Below are 13,964 nucleotides of genomic sequence, written 5' to 3'. Positions count from 1 at the left end.
AGACAGCCTTAGGTTTGCATTACTGTACTCAATTCGTTGGTCAGGATTTCTCGGTAGCAATTTTGGACCAATTGAAGTTCGTACGCGAACATTTTCAAAATTCGCCTTACACTGCGTGCAGAAATGTGTAACTGGGAACCACGTCTCCGAATTGATGTTTCTGGAGACTCTGCAACACTATCGCGCACCAGAGCCACATTTTCAGCGTTACGAGACGTGCGTTGTCTTCCATAACGAGGTTTGTTTGCTGTTCGCATGTTAATCGCAATATAAACGATACATTGTGGTTCTGTGAGGTACTGGACGATTAGGATATTTTTGACGCAATTTCTGCTGAATGGCAATAACGGAACGATTATTTTCAATAAATATTGTCACTATTTATGCTCGTTCTTGTGGCGTATATATATCCATATTAAAATTTGGAAGTCTACAAAACATAATAGTTGAAGTGACACTGAGCTAAACGTCAGATAACCAAGATGGCGCGCAATCAAAATGGTAGTGGAATTTTTGCCCCACCTGTTATAGCAGAACAGTAACAATACATTAATTTGTAAATTAAGATTAACCATATCTAATGTAAGATGTAATAAAAAAAAGGGGAATAGATACTGATGTATTTATCCATTACTCTTTCCATACCCAATATCATAAATTAATATTGTAGTAAATAATCTAAACGTGTCTAATGTAAGAGAAAAAAAACTGTACCTTAAATACAGCGTTGGTTTCCGATCGTCGGTAGATTCTCTAAAAGCTCGTCGATCCTTCCTAGTCTATAAGCTTACCTGAACCCATACCTTCAGTTCGGCATTGATGGTCAAAAGTTAATGTTTACAACAGGCCGAGTATCGGCGACCACTTCGTGCCTCTCGTACTGCCATCGAAAATATTTCGACATTCGACCAGGTTTTCTCGTCGTTTGTGGCGTCAGCTGATCGGATTTTCGACGATTTCCCATTCGGTTTCGGTGTCCGAGTGGTTCGATTTACATTTTTTTCTCTTGCCGCGTCGTCCCGACTCCCCGTGTCGGATTTCGGCTTGTGACCAGTGCGAGTGATTAAAGGTGGTGGAATCTGGGTACCGTTGATCGAGATGGGATTATCAATCAGTGGTGACTGAAAAATCTGAGCTTGTTCCTTCGGCAGTGTACCCGCGAACGGTCGAAAATGCCACCGGTGCGTACGCGCGTCGATTATGATCATTCGCCCATCTTTTACGATACGTTTTAAGAGATCCTGTAGAGTTTCTATGAAAAGAGGACCCCGTCTCATCCATGGCCCAGCCAAATGGGCAGAACGGTCAGTCTCCATCAAACTGGGAAGGGTTGTCTTCCTTGAAAGGGAGTGCCTCCACGGGATCGTTAGAGGAACACTGGACAGGAGTTGACCATTTGAGCGGACCCCTTAATCCTCTGTGTATTACGGATGCCAATCATGAAATTTTAAGGCCCAAACCGAGAAGGTGAGTCTATAGCGGATCGGGCCGAGAATATCTGTTCTATTGTTCTTTTATTCGTCGGAGACAAAGGTTAGATTGTTTCGTGAATGGTTTTATACGTTGGTGTACTATTTTTTCGCGCGTGGTTATTTAAATATTTTGTGAGATTGGTTTTGTTTCATATATTTTCCGCAGTCACAGTGCACGGTACAGTAAAAATGTTAAAATAACTCTTATTAAATAAGTGAATCACCACTGAAATGAACAACTATTTTCTAACGTTCTCAGGGTAATAACATACCAAGATAATTCAAATTTTGGTCATCAGATACGGAGAAAAAATTCAGTTTTAGAATTAATATCATTACCAGGTGTACTGAAAAGTCAATATCCGTTCTGTTTCGGAAAAAAACTACATAATTTTCAAGAACATGGAAAAACGTATTTATCCATAATATTGGCTATTTGATTCTATATATCTTGGCTACCTTTCAAGGAATTTATAGATGCCGTTCCAAAAAAATGTTTGTCCTTTGAGCAAAATCATTCATCGAGTCATTTTCTAACTTTTTCGAAATTGGCGAAGTGCTGCATTACAAGCGCGTGTGCCATTTATGCAAAGAGTTAATAGTCCGACGGGGCAAGATCTGGACACTGCAGCGGGTGTGATAATATGCCCCATCTAAATGTTTTCAACGCTTCCTTGACTGTGTTTATATGCCAATTTTCAATATTTTTCGATCAATGAATTGTGCATATTGATTATTTATTATTTTTTTGTTTGTATTTCACTAGTTTAGTTATACACAACGTCACTTTGGTCCGATCAAACGTTGTATTGCGACCAAAATGATTTGACCTTGGAGTTGATCGGCCAGCTACGCTAGGTGATAACCATGATTTACAGACAATTTGTCCTTTTGCCATTCATTTGCCTGTCATTCAATTGATGTGGCACCAATCTTCACATATTTTGGATTTTCCCTATTACTCGTAATCATTTTTTGGGCCACATTTAGCGCTTCTGCCAATTGTTAAATGTGTTAATTAAATGTTAAATGTTAAAATAACCTTTATTCAATAAGTGAGGTGCGGAGGTGTATCTGAAGGTCATTAATCGGTTTTTTGTTTCGGAAAAATCCACATAAATTCCAAGGAAATTGAAAAATGTATTTATTCAAAGTATTGGCCATTTAATTCTGTACATCTTGCCTATCTTCCAGGCAATTTATGATCATCACATAAAACTGTATATTCTTTGAGCAATACCATTCATCGGGCCACTTTCTAACTTATTCTGTTGCTGTTGAAAAATTGATAGTCGGACGGGGCAAGGCCTGGAACGCTTCCTTGATTGCGGTTATCGGTAGCGATCACCATTAGCTATTTCAGCAGATTCGTAATACCCCACGCCACTCTGGTTCCTCCAAACACAGAGCAATGTTTTACGACCAAAAGGATTTCGCCTTGGAGTTGATCGGTCGGCTTCGTCAGGCAATTACCATGACTTTTGAGCTTAGTCACTATTTATTGCAGATATGACTTCCGGTAATACCTTTGAAGCAGCATTTAACAGACGATTTTTCGATTTTCCATTTGCCTGTCACCCAATTGATGTGGCGCCCATCTTCCCAACTTTTGAATTTTCCCCATTGCTCGTAATCGGCAGCTAATCGTTTCTTGGGCCACATTTAACGCTTCTGCCAATTGTTTTTGAGTTTCTGTTGGGTTTTCATCCAATAATTCCTGCAGTTTCACATCTTCAAACTTTTTCGGTTTACCAGAACGTTTTTTGTTGAAATCACCACTTTTGAATGAGAAACTTTGCATATTATTTTGTACATTTCCATTTTGGTTTGCTTGGTATCTTTTTTCTGTAAATGCGATTAGTATTTAAAGGGACGTAAAAATATGTCTTTCCACAATTTGCATACTTATTTTTCATAGTTTTATTTTACAATGACTTTCGTTTTGCTTTTATTCATTATTATTACATATTGCCTAAGACTGTAGAAAAAGTACAAGTAGCAGTTAACAAGTTTTATAAATGGACTAGAGATTCGAAAATACAGCTTAATAGCTCGATTTCTCAAGCAGAATCAACTCACAGCAGATTACAGCATACATCTTGACGGTAGTTTAAATTGGTGACACCATGTTAGACAAAAAGTAGAGCAGATTAGATTCAAAATCAAGCAACTGTACTGCTTAGTCGGAAGATACACTCAACTTGACCTAAAATCAACGAGATTGGTTTATAAGTCAATCATAAAGCCAAATTGGACCTATGGGGTACTAATATGGGGTTACACTAAACATCAAATCATCTAGTTATCCAACGCAGCCGAAAAGAAGTTCGATGATTAATTACCAATGATTATTTCTACTTAACCAACGAAGAGCTTAACGATGGCCTCGAAATCAAATGGATACACGAAGGGGTCTAAGTTTCTCATTAAAATATGAAATAAGGTGGCTAAATCACAGCAACCACACCAAGCATCGAACCAAACCACACGAACTTGTTTAGTGTTTACGTGTATTCTTAACTTCTGCTTAAGTAGTTTAATTTTATTTTAAATTGTACTTAATTTTTTAGTTAATTCGTACTTTAAGATTGTACTAAGCATATCTAATTTAGGATGTAATTGATAAGAAATATATTATGTGTTCTCTTAATGTCTTATTCCATGGGTTTAATATATTCTGTAGATATTCTGGTCAATCAATTATTATCCGCAAACCTCAAACATCATTCTAAAAATATCTTACTGACCTTTCCTGTTATATTTTTATGCACTAGACCTGTTTTTTTCTTTGACATTTCGTTATCAGCCATTAACATTATAAATAGGGTTGAGCTTAAACTTTTGCCTGCTCTCGGCCCTGCTTGGGTTTTGAATGTGCTTGGATTTCATGTTTTCTGCAATGACAACATCAGCGATTATCCTATGTTTTTCTTAAATTATTCTTATAATTGTATTACTTACTTCTATTAGTTCTAAAATAACGTTTATTTTCTTACTCTATCGAACGCCCTTTCCAAATTAGGAATGGTAGATGTATGTGTTTTCTCCATTTATAGAAGGGAGATAGCTTCTGCGCTCTAACCTTCGTTTCTTATATAGTATATCTCTTCATATGTTGATTCCCGTAAAGAAGGCAATTCCTGAAGGTATTCCTTCATTACTCAGTTATTGTATCTGTTTCTTTCTATTATTCAGAATATTTTCTGAATTCTGAAAATCATCTTTCATTGTAGGTAACAATTAGATCAATAAATATGCGTCAATAAATTTGGTGTTTACTTATCAATCAGCTCTTTGCTTCTTTTGCTTGAATAATGTGGTTTCACTTTTGGACAACTTCTTAATAAAAGATAATGAGGTTTAAACATTTTTTTATGGCTGATGCAATAAGACATATTCTGAAGTCGCTGAATGATTATTATCGTTGTTATTTGGTTGTGCGAATAAACTAAATGACATGGAACACGTGTCACATCTTCCAAGCTTTCATTACCAACTAATCCGTGTAATTAGAAAATGTACATTATTTTCTGGTTGTCGTGCACGTCATTTCGGATTTCATCTAATCATCAACATTTATAATTTTATGTGCAATATCCGTTGCTTGCTGTTTTTTAGAGTTTCAAACATGCTACTTGTATAAATCTCTATTATAAGGAAAAGTTATTTATGTTCTTAAATATATATCACGTTAAAGAAAAAACTTTCGAGTATCCAGATAAAACTCAAATTACATTAAACGAAATCGATGGAATTATTAAAAGTTATGCCTATTTGAACATGAATAAAATTCTAGAGAGAATATTGTATATTTGATGTCTAAAACGTAGAGGTTTTTCAATGTTAAAACGATAGTTCGTTGAAACAATTTATTTTTTGATATATTTTTCGCGACCAAAAAGATTGTATAAATAGGTTAAGAAATATTGATCGAAGTAGGGATTAGTCAAAAGGACCCATGCCTGATAAATATGACATTTGACATAGGATATCCCAGTAACAAACATCTTTAACAGATCCTAACCATATCCAGCGTATTTTGGACTGATTTTTTTACATTGTTCCATGACCAATGTCTGCGATTTAGTGCCCACCTAAACATAACAAAAAAGCAGAATACTTTAAAGCTCTTTTTAGTACACTAGGTAATAGATTTATAGTCGGAGAAGATTACAATGCAAAACATGTAACGTGGGGTTCAAAAATAATAACCTAAAAGGTAAGGGAGCTGCTAAAAGACAGATAATCTACAACATATCTGGTAAACAACCATGTTGGCTATCAGACAGAGAAAATGAGTAACCCAATACTATAGATTTCTGTATTACAAAAAATATTGATAGAAAAAAGGGTCGTGCAGATACATGTTTCGATTATTCAGTAATAATAGAAACAGTTTCTTCAAAAATTACCATCAAAGATAAACCCCCTTCTCTATGCAATAACAGAACTAACTGGCCACTATTTAGAGACAACTTATAGAAATAACAGTAATAAACATTACAAAAAATATACAGGAGGCAGCATATTCCGTGAACCTAACAGTGAAACATTTCCAGGAAAAAATTACACATATATCATGTACAATTCAGAAAAAGATAGGAAAAGAAAAGAAAGTTATGACGGAATTAGAAACAGCTAAGAACTGAAGAGAATAAAAGAAAATTTAATAAGGTAATAAGAGAGCTGCAAGAGCTGATCAAGAGCTGATACAAAATGAACAAAACCAAGGCATTCAAGAATACTTAGAAAATACTTAGAAAATTTGACACCAACTGAGGCTACAGACTATTCGTTGTGGAAAGCAACAAAAAAGCTCAGGAGATTCTAGCAGCATAACCCACCTATTAAAACAAATGAAAATAATTGGGCTAGAAGCCCAATTAATGAGAAGGCCGACTTTTTCTCAAAACACTTAAAAATGTTTTTAAACTTTCCAAGTCTGAGCTAGATAAAACATGACGAAAATAAAATGACTAGCTTTCTAAATTAGCCATTTCAAATAGACTTACCGCATGAAAAGGCCATGTTAAGGTCAAAAAAGTTGAACAAACAATAATGAGACAGATTAATATTAAAGAGGTCCTGGTTATGGTTTAATTGCCGGTAAAATTTTACAGTAACTACCAGAGAAAGGTATAAAAGTATTAGCATTTATATTTAATGCTATGCTACGAATTAATTACTTTCCTAGCACCTCGAAAGTAGTTAAAATATTAATGGATCTCAAACCAGAATAAAAAACCAGAAGATGTCATCTCCTACCGGCTTATCAGTTTATTTCCGATAATCTCGAAAGTTTTTAAGAAACTAAACATAAAGAAGCTAAACTAAATAATAGAAAAAAAGAAAAATTATTTCAAAACTTTATTTTGGGTTTAGCAATAAGTAAATATGGACCTAAATGCCAAAATATATTGTTCGGCTGCTTTCCTAGACATATCTTAGATTTTTAACAAAGTAAGGCATACGGGATTCCAGTTTAATTTAAAGAAAATGTTCCCTCATCCGGACTATCAGTTACTGAAATTGTATCTCACTGATAGACATTTTACTGTAAAACAAGGCGATGAACAAACCGAATTACATCCAATATATTCAGGAGTTCCGCAAGGTATCTGCTGGGTCCAAGACTATATCCTCTATATACAGCCGATCTACCCACCACAAAAATAACAACTGTGGTAACATACGCAGACGACACAGAAACCTTAGCATCTCATGAAGATCCAGTCATACCATCAATGTATCTACAAACCAACCTGGAGCAAATACAACTGTGGCTGAAGACATGGCGCACTAAAGCCAATGAAACAAAATCTACCCATATAAGTTTTACCCTATATGTCCATCAATGAATATCAATCATTGTCAACTCCACTAAGTAGGGGATGTTAAATATCTTGGTATGCATTTAGATCGACGTCTAACCCGGAAGAATTACATACACTCTAAACGGAAACAACTTGGACTTAACTTATATCAAATGTATAGAGGCTCATCGGGCCTATACTCAAGCCCATTTGGGCATATGGAATTCAACTATGGGGTACCGCTAGCAAGTCTAATATATCCATCATTCAACGGTTTCAAAATAAAGTGTTGCGCGCCATTGTTGATGCTCCGTACTATGTTTCAAATGAAGTGGTACAACGCGATATTCTAGAACTATACTAGAACCTATAACGAGTGTGATTCAACGGGTTTTTGTCAAGTACTTCAAAAGAGTATCCATGTAACTGTTACTATGCGTAGAAGCACATATCCATCAGTCTATAACTGTCAACTGAATCAAGAAATCACTTAATAAAATGTAGAAGATACATCATATGTATAATAGTTATCATAATTTAAATAAAATAAAACTATATTTTACGTATATTACAGTTTATATTACAGACTTTATAACATAACAACAATATTAGTCATGAAACAGACCTAATTTTATCACACATGTCACGTTTCGGACGAATAGAATATATTTAGTCTAAATTCAGAAAAAATATATATTTTCTTCTTTCAAAGTAGCTAGTAATATAGCAAATGTTTTAGATATTTAAGAAAAAATAACTATTCACTCCATCATAGCCTTATTACTAATTTAATAATTATAAAATATATTTAATATCTAACTATTCAAAGTTCTTAATTAATTCCCATATTATGATAAACCACGTTGTATTATATATCAGATAATTACCTTACGTTGAAATATATACGATTTAATATAAAGAAAAAAAAACAATGCAGAGATATTCTCATACTTTCTTCCTTTTCAGGAACTTTCATTCCAATAAATTATCGTAGTTCTCAGTGACTACAATAATTAGACGCAAAATTATTTTAAAATTAATCTAAATGTATAAGGATCAGCAAATTGTTATTAACAGGTGTATCGGATAGTCATTACCCGGTTCTCAAAAAAAAAACTACATAATTTTCAAGAAATGGAAACATTTATTTATTGAAATGATTAGCCATTTGATTCTATACATCTTGTCAATCTTTCAGGCAATTTATAGATGCAATCCCAAAAAAAAATGTTTATCTTTTGAGCAAAACTATTCATCGAGCTATTTTCTAATTTCTTCGATTTTTTACAACGTTTTCTGATAGTTATTATAAAATATTTCCGTATATTAACAGGTCAATTGGAAAGTCCCCGGCCTACCATAGTAAAACACATTCTTTTGGCAAAATTACTTTTTTTTATTCCACATAATTCCCTTCAAGGGTGATACACTGATTATAGCGACCCTCCAACTTTTTAATACCATTTGTGTAGTACGATTTGTCCTTTGCTTCAAAATAGGCCTCGGCGATCACCCATTCATTTGACAAAAATTTCTTCCCAGCGAGCATTATTTTGAGACCTGAGGACAGGAAATAGTCGCCGGGGGCCAGATCTGGAGAATACGGTAGATGAGGAAGGAATTCGAAGCCCAATTCATGGATATTTGCTGTCGTTTTAACTGACTTTTGACACGGTGCATTGTCTTGGTGAAGCGGCACATTCTTTTTCTTCAAATTCGGCCGTTTTGAGGCTATTTCGTCCTTCAAACGGTCCAATAACGCTTTGTAATAATCGCTATTGATGGTCTTTTCGTTTTCAAGGTATTCAATGAAAATTATTCCATGCGAATCCCAAAATACAGACGCCATAACCTTGTTAACCGACTGTTGCGTTTTCCCACGCATGGAGCGGGTTCATCGTGTGCGGTAATTTTCCTGGGGCAGTGTCCAGAAACTCGGCATAAAACCAAGTTTTTGCTTCAACTGTATTTTTTCCCTTCAAAAGGCAATATTTTATCAACACGCGAAATACCTTTTTATCAATTTTTTTCACAATAACAAAAGTTGCTTTACTCGAAATACTATAATTCACAAACTAATGATCTGACAGCTGTCAAATTTATGCATGCATCTTTTGAGGGTTAAGGCTAGCTAAAAAACATAATCATTTAATTATAGTAGCGCCATCTATGTTTCAGGCGGGGGACTTTTCAATTGACTTGTTTCATTATATCCGGGAGCTTTTTTTATACAGTTTATCGTTCGTTATTAACTATTTAACTACTCTGGTATTAATTTTTTGATTAGGTGGCTCCATTTGAAATAATTTAATTTACTTCATCTCTGGACAGGTCAGACGGGAAAGTTTTAAATATATTTTTTAATAGATTACAGAAAATGTTAGTCTTTTCTTGATTATATCTAGTCCAGTTGTAGTAATTGCTTATATATCAATATTAACTAACACAATTCTTGAAAGAAGAGTCTTAATAAGGTCTATAAGTCTCGTAAGGTTTAGTATTGCTTTAAGAAGCATCAGAACATCATCATATCTCTTTTTTAAAATTTACGGGAAGTTCTGTAATAGAGAATGATGAGTAGATTTTAATCTTCAACATCATTGAATCAATTGGTGTATGTTTTTTTTTAAATCTTGGATAATATTATAACAAATAAATATTGTGTATATGTCAGGTGGTCATATTATTTTGTTCATCCCCTGAAAGTCCGTGAGAAATTTGTTCATCATTCATATATGTTATGTAATCTGGTTCTCAGGATTCATGCTTCAACTATATACTGATGGTGTTATCTTAAACGAATTACTTCTTTTAAGAATTCAGACATTTCAGAGAGAAATATACCAGATTTATGCAGACTTCAACAGAACCCAAGTTTAGGATCTATATTGAACCACTGACAAAGTAAGCGTTGGAAAGAGCTAGGTTTTATTTATGATTGCAATATTTTTCTCCATTTCATACGTGCTATCTTAAATAAGAGAAAACTACTGCAGCGATTGGGCTTGTTAATTCAGGCATAGGTGCCAGTTTCTTGTTCTTTTTTGTTTATCCCAAGTATTTGAACTGCTGCACTTCACCTAACCGTCAATAAATTTGGCACCAATGACAAAACAACAGGCTAAACAGACGATGCCAAGTTGACATGACCGCTGTAGGTTACGAACACTAACCCACACCAACTGAAAAACTCCATATATTGTTTATATGTCAAATAACAACCATAATGCATAATAAACAGAAACCTATCAACTATATAGAGATCAGTTTCGGTTTCACATACTATGACTAACATACGTACTTAATTTCCTAGAATAAATATTATATTAAACAAGTTATAGTAAGCAATAAATTTGGTTTTATTTTGTTTCTTCTTGTTGCCACAAAAAAAAAACGGCAGAAATAGACCTCGAAAGTTTCATGTTTCGAAACTAATATTTCTGATATCCTGTTGTAAATGTGAGTGTGGAGTTTTTTTGACGTAAAAAAACGTTTTACCATTGCAAATAGGGTAAAGTACTGAATTTTATTGGGGATGCTTTAACATAGGTGATTTATTATGGATCGATATAGAATATAAATAGCACCCATTAATTGTTGCTGTATATTTTGTTGTTGTTAAACCAGCGAATCCTAAAAAAAAACATTTTAAACTAAACTGGGCAGATTATTAGTAGCAATTATAATTCTAATCGTAAACTTATTACGTATACTGAAAATGAGTATAATTGAATATTATAAGAATATACAATTTTAATATGTGCTTGCATGTATTTTGATTAGCGATATCTTTTGGTGAAATTGCTAAACAGTTTTGTAAATTTTGGTGTAGTTGTTATCTCTTTTGTGCGTCTTTTAACTTGACAGATAAGTAGTTGAAACTTATGGCAGCTTATTCTCTGTCGACAGCAATAGACAAATATTTGCGTTTTAGAAATTCAAAAATATCTGAAAAAAAAAAGAATAATTTTAACTCTATTAAAAAAAAATCGCTGAATAAACATTGTTCTTTTAACATATTCGACATTCGTTATGAGAGTCTTTTGATGTAGATATATTGTATCAGTTTTTCTCAATAAGGAACTTCCTTAAAGTGGTAAAATTATCATATAAGACATGCAAGAAATACATACTTAGTATTTAAGTTTTTGTTTTAACAAAGAACTTGTTGACTGATATATTACTTAAACCAACATAGAAAATAATCAATTAATAATAATATTATCAAATAAAAAAAAGTCAATTAAGTGTCTATAAATAAAATCCAATAATCATAATTGTTTCGATGGAATATGAGAATTACTGCAATTTATTGGCTGATTTCTCTATAATAATTTACCCTCTTTTTGTTCAAAATCAATTATAACTAACAATCTTTTTTTTTCTACTAAATTACACAATAACTGTTTTCATAATGCCGATGATATTTCCACTCCACAAGCTCGCATAAAAACACTCTAAAACCTCTATAATTAATATTGTATTTGTACAAAACTTGAGTAACTATTTTTTTCCGATTTATATATACAATAAAACATCAATTACCCAAGTTTTATTAGTATTACTGGCAATATTTCGATAAATTAGTACAACCAATAAAATGTGTTTAATTTTCATTAGTTTTGTGTGGAACCAACAGGTTAAACATTTTTGTTGTAAGATTTTTAACTGATCCTTAACTAATATTTTAGAAATACAATATCTGTATTCAGTACTTTTTTACATACATTTTAATGTCTCCTTTTTACCTATGAAGGTTTATCTGGACTGGATTTACTGTTTAACGTGGGCTCCGAACCACGGTCCTCGACATTAAGCCTAGCGACTGGCGAGTGACGAATTTAGAAATAATCCCAGATTATATCCGGTCTTACCCAGCCTGGTTACTGGTGTGACTGGAATCATTTTCCTTGTAGGATTTTTCGCTTTCACCTAGGACAATCACAAATATCAAACAATCACAAACATAAATTTACGACCATGCCCCAGCAGGATTCGGACCCGCGACTGTCGCAACAGTGGGTGGACCGTCCTCTCGCCTATACCACTGCGCCAATCAAGCCGGCTTATTCTGTATCGAAATAGTGTGTACAATGAAAATAAATTTAATAATCAGGTGTTTAAAATATTTAGTCTTTTACATATTAATATTCGGTTTAAATAACTACTTGATAATAAGATTCTAATATTTTTTGTTTTATTATATTTAGGAAGTTATTCAAATCAGATTGATATTCACTTGAGAAGCTATCAATGTGTTGTTGAAAATAAGATTTTTTTCTAGAAATCGATAAGCTTTCACTCATTTATGTTTGTAAAGCACCACCAAGAAAAGGGAGCTACAAAACTAATTATGAAATCTAACTAAAATATCTTCTATTACTAAAAAGCAATATATTTCGTACTTTTACATGAAATTCTAGTATTGATAAAAAAACTGTAAGCTATGTTAGAACAAAATGGTAAAGTTAGTCACTGGAATAACATTCTGCCGTGTTATTATTTATCTGGGTCACTCGATTGTACTCTGAGTTACTTTGAAAATCCATTCGTATTAATATTTAGCTGTGGATTTAATTTGTTTATCGATAATAGGACATTTTCCAATTTCACGATGTTGTTAACGAAAAAAAAAAACAATTAGTGATTATAACTGAAATATTTTCTAGCACTAAAAATCAAAATAATATTTCTTTTAACAATAATAAAACCTTATCTGATATCCTGCTAGTTGCTTGAAATCTAAACGATTAGACATTAAGGAGAGTTTTTTTAGACGAAAAAATATTAAATTAACGGAATTAAAAAAAGAAAGTAGACCATTTCCAGACATAATTATTCAAAAAAAAAAACTGGAATAAATCAAAGGAAATGTTGGACGAATACATTTTGCGGAGGCACTTCTTTTAACAAATTATTGGATTTGTGAATATAGCAATATTCATAATTTCCTGGAATTTTCATTACTTTGCTGCTTATTTGGATTAGTATCAATTGACGGATGAATGTGACTTGTATTTAATACTAACTAATTGTTTTCGTTAGTCGTCTTTCTCTGGTTACATAGGCCAGTAAAGCTTTTTCAATAGTTCTGACTAATTTTTGTCATTTTGTTGATGTGTAATTTCTCATAATGTTTAAAACGTATAATGGAAATTTGAAGGAAACTTCAAACTGAAGATATTTAAAAATTGTGACTATGTGAAGAACTTTGACACGATTGCTCACAGGGATAATGTTATAGAACACCAGAGACCAAGGAATAATCAAAACAGTGGGTTTCTTCGGGCAGACGTATACCAAAGAAGGCCAAGTTGAGTTTCAAAAAGTGTTAGACCACCAAGAAAATGCATGGGGACACATGTTTGTCATCAACATGACAGACATATCCTCCAGATTTAACCCCCTGTGAATATTTTCTCTTTGAAAACCTAAATAAATGTGTGAGTGGTAAGATATTTGAGTACAATGAATAGGTCATCACTGAAACAAGCGCCTATTATATAGGGTCTTGAGAAAACCTATTTTTTGGAAGGAATAAAACAAATGGGCATAGTGGACTACATACACAATACACAGACAGTTGAGATATCAAACAACGTTTTTGGCGAAAAAATGACATTCATTAAAAATGTAACTGACTAGTTAAGATATTTTCGTAGTTTTAAATATTTTTTGT

General features: G+C 33.2%; 1 protein-coding gene across 1 annotated transcript in view; it reads left to right on the top strand.

The window, feature by feature from the left end:
* Positions 1-839: 839 nt before the first annotated feature.
* Positions 840-13,964, top strand: part of LOC143205143 (ankyrin repeat and BTB/POZ domain-containing protein 2) — a 99,136-nt gene continuing 86,011 nt past the window's right edge. The window contains exon 1 of the mRNA XM_076418235.1: positions 840-1,467. Coding sequence (XP_076274350.1) covers positions 1,280-1,467 — 188 coding nt within the window. The 5' untranslated portion in view covers positions 840-1,279. The remainder of the gene's footprint in view (positions 1,468-13,964) is intronic.

Source organism: Rhynchophorus ferrugineus, unplaced genomic scaffold (genome assembly GCF_030347505.1).
Source record: "Rhynchophorus ferrugineus isolate W39M unplaced genomic scaffold, kcgeb_rfMv2 rfM11, whole genome shotgun sequence".
In the NCBI taxonomy this organism is placed as follows: domain Eukaryota; kingdom Metazoa; phylum Arthropoda; class Insecta; order Coleoptera; family Curculionidae; genus Rhynchophorus; species Rhynchophorus ferrugineus.
The sequence above is the reverse complement of the archived record's forward strand: the minus strand, read 5'-3'. Positions and strand labels throughout refer to the sequence as shown.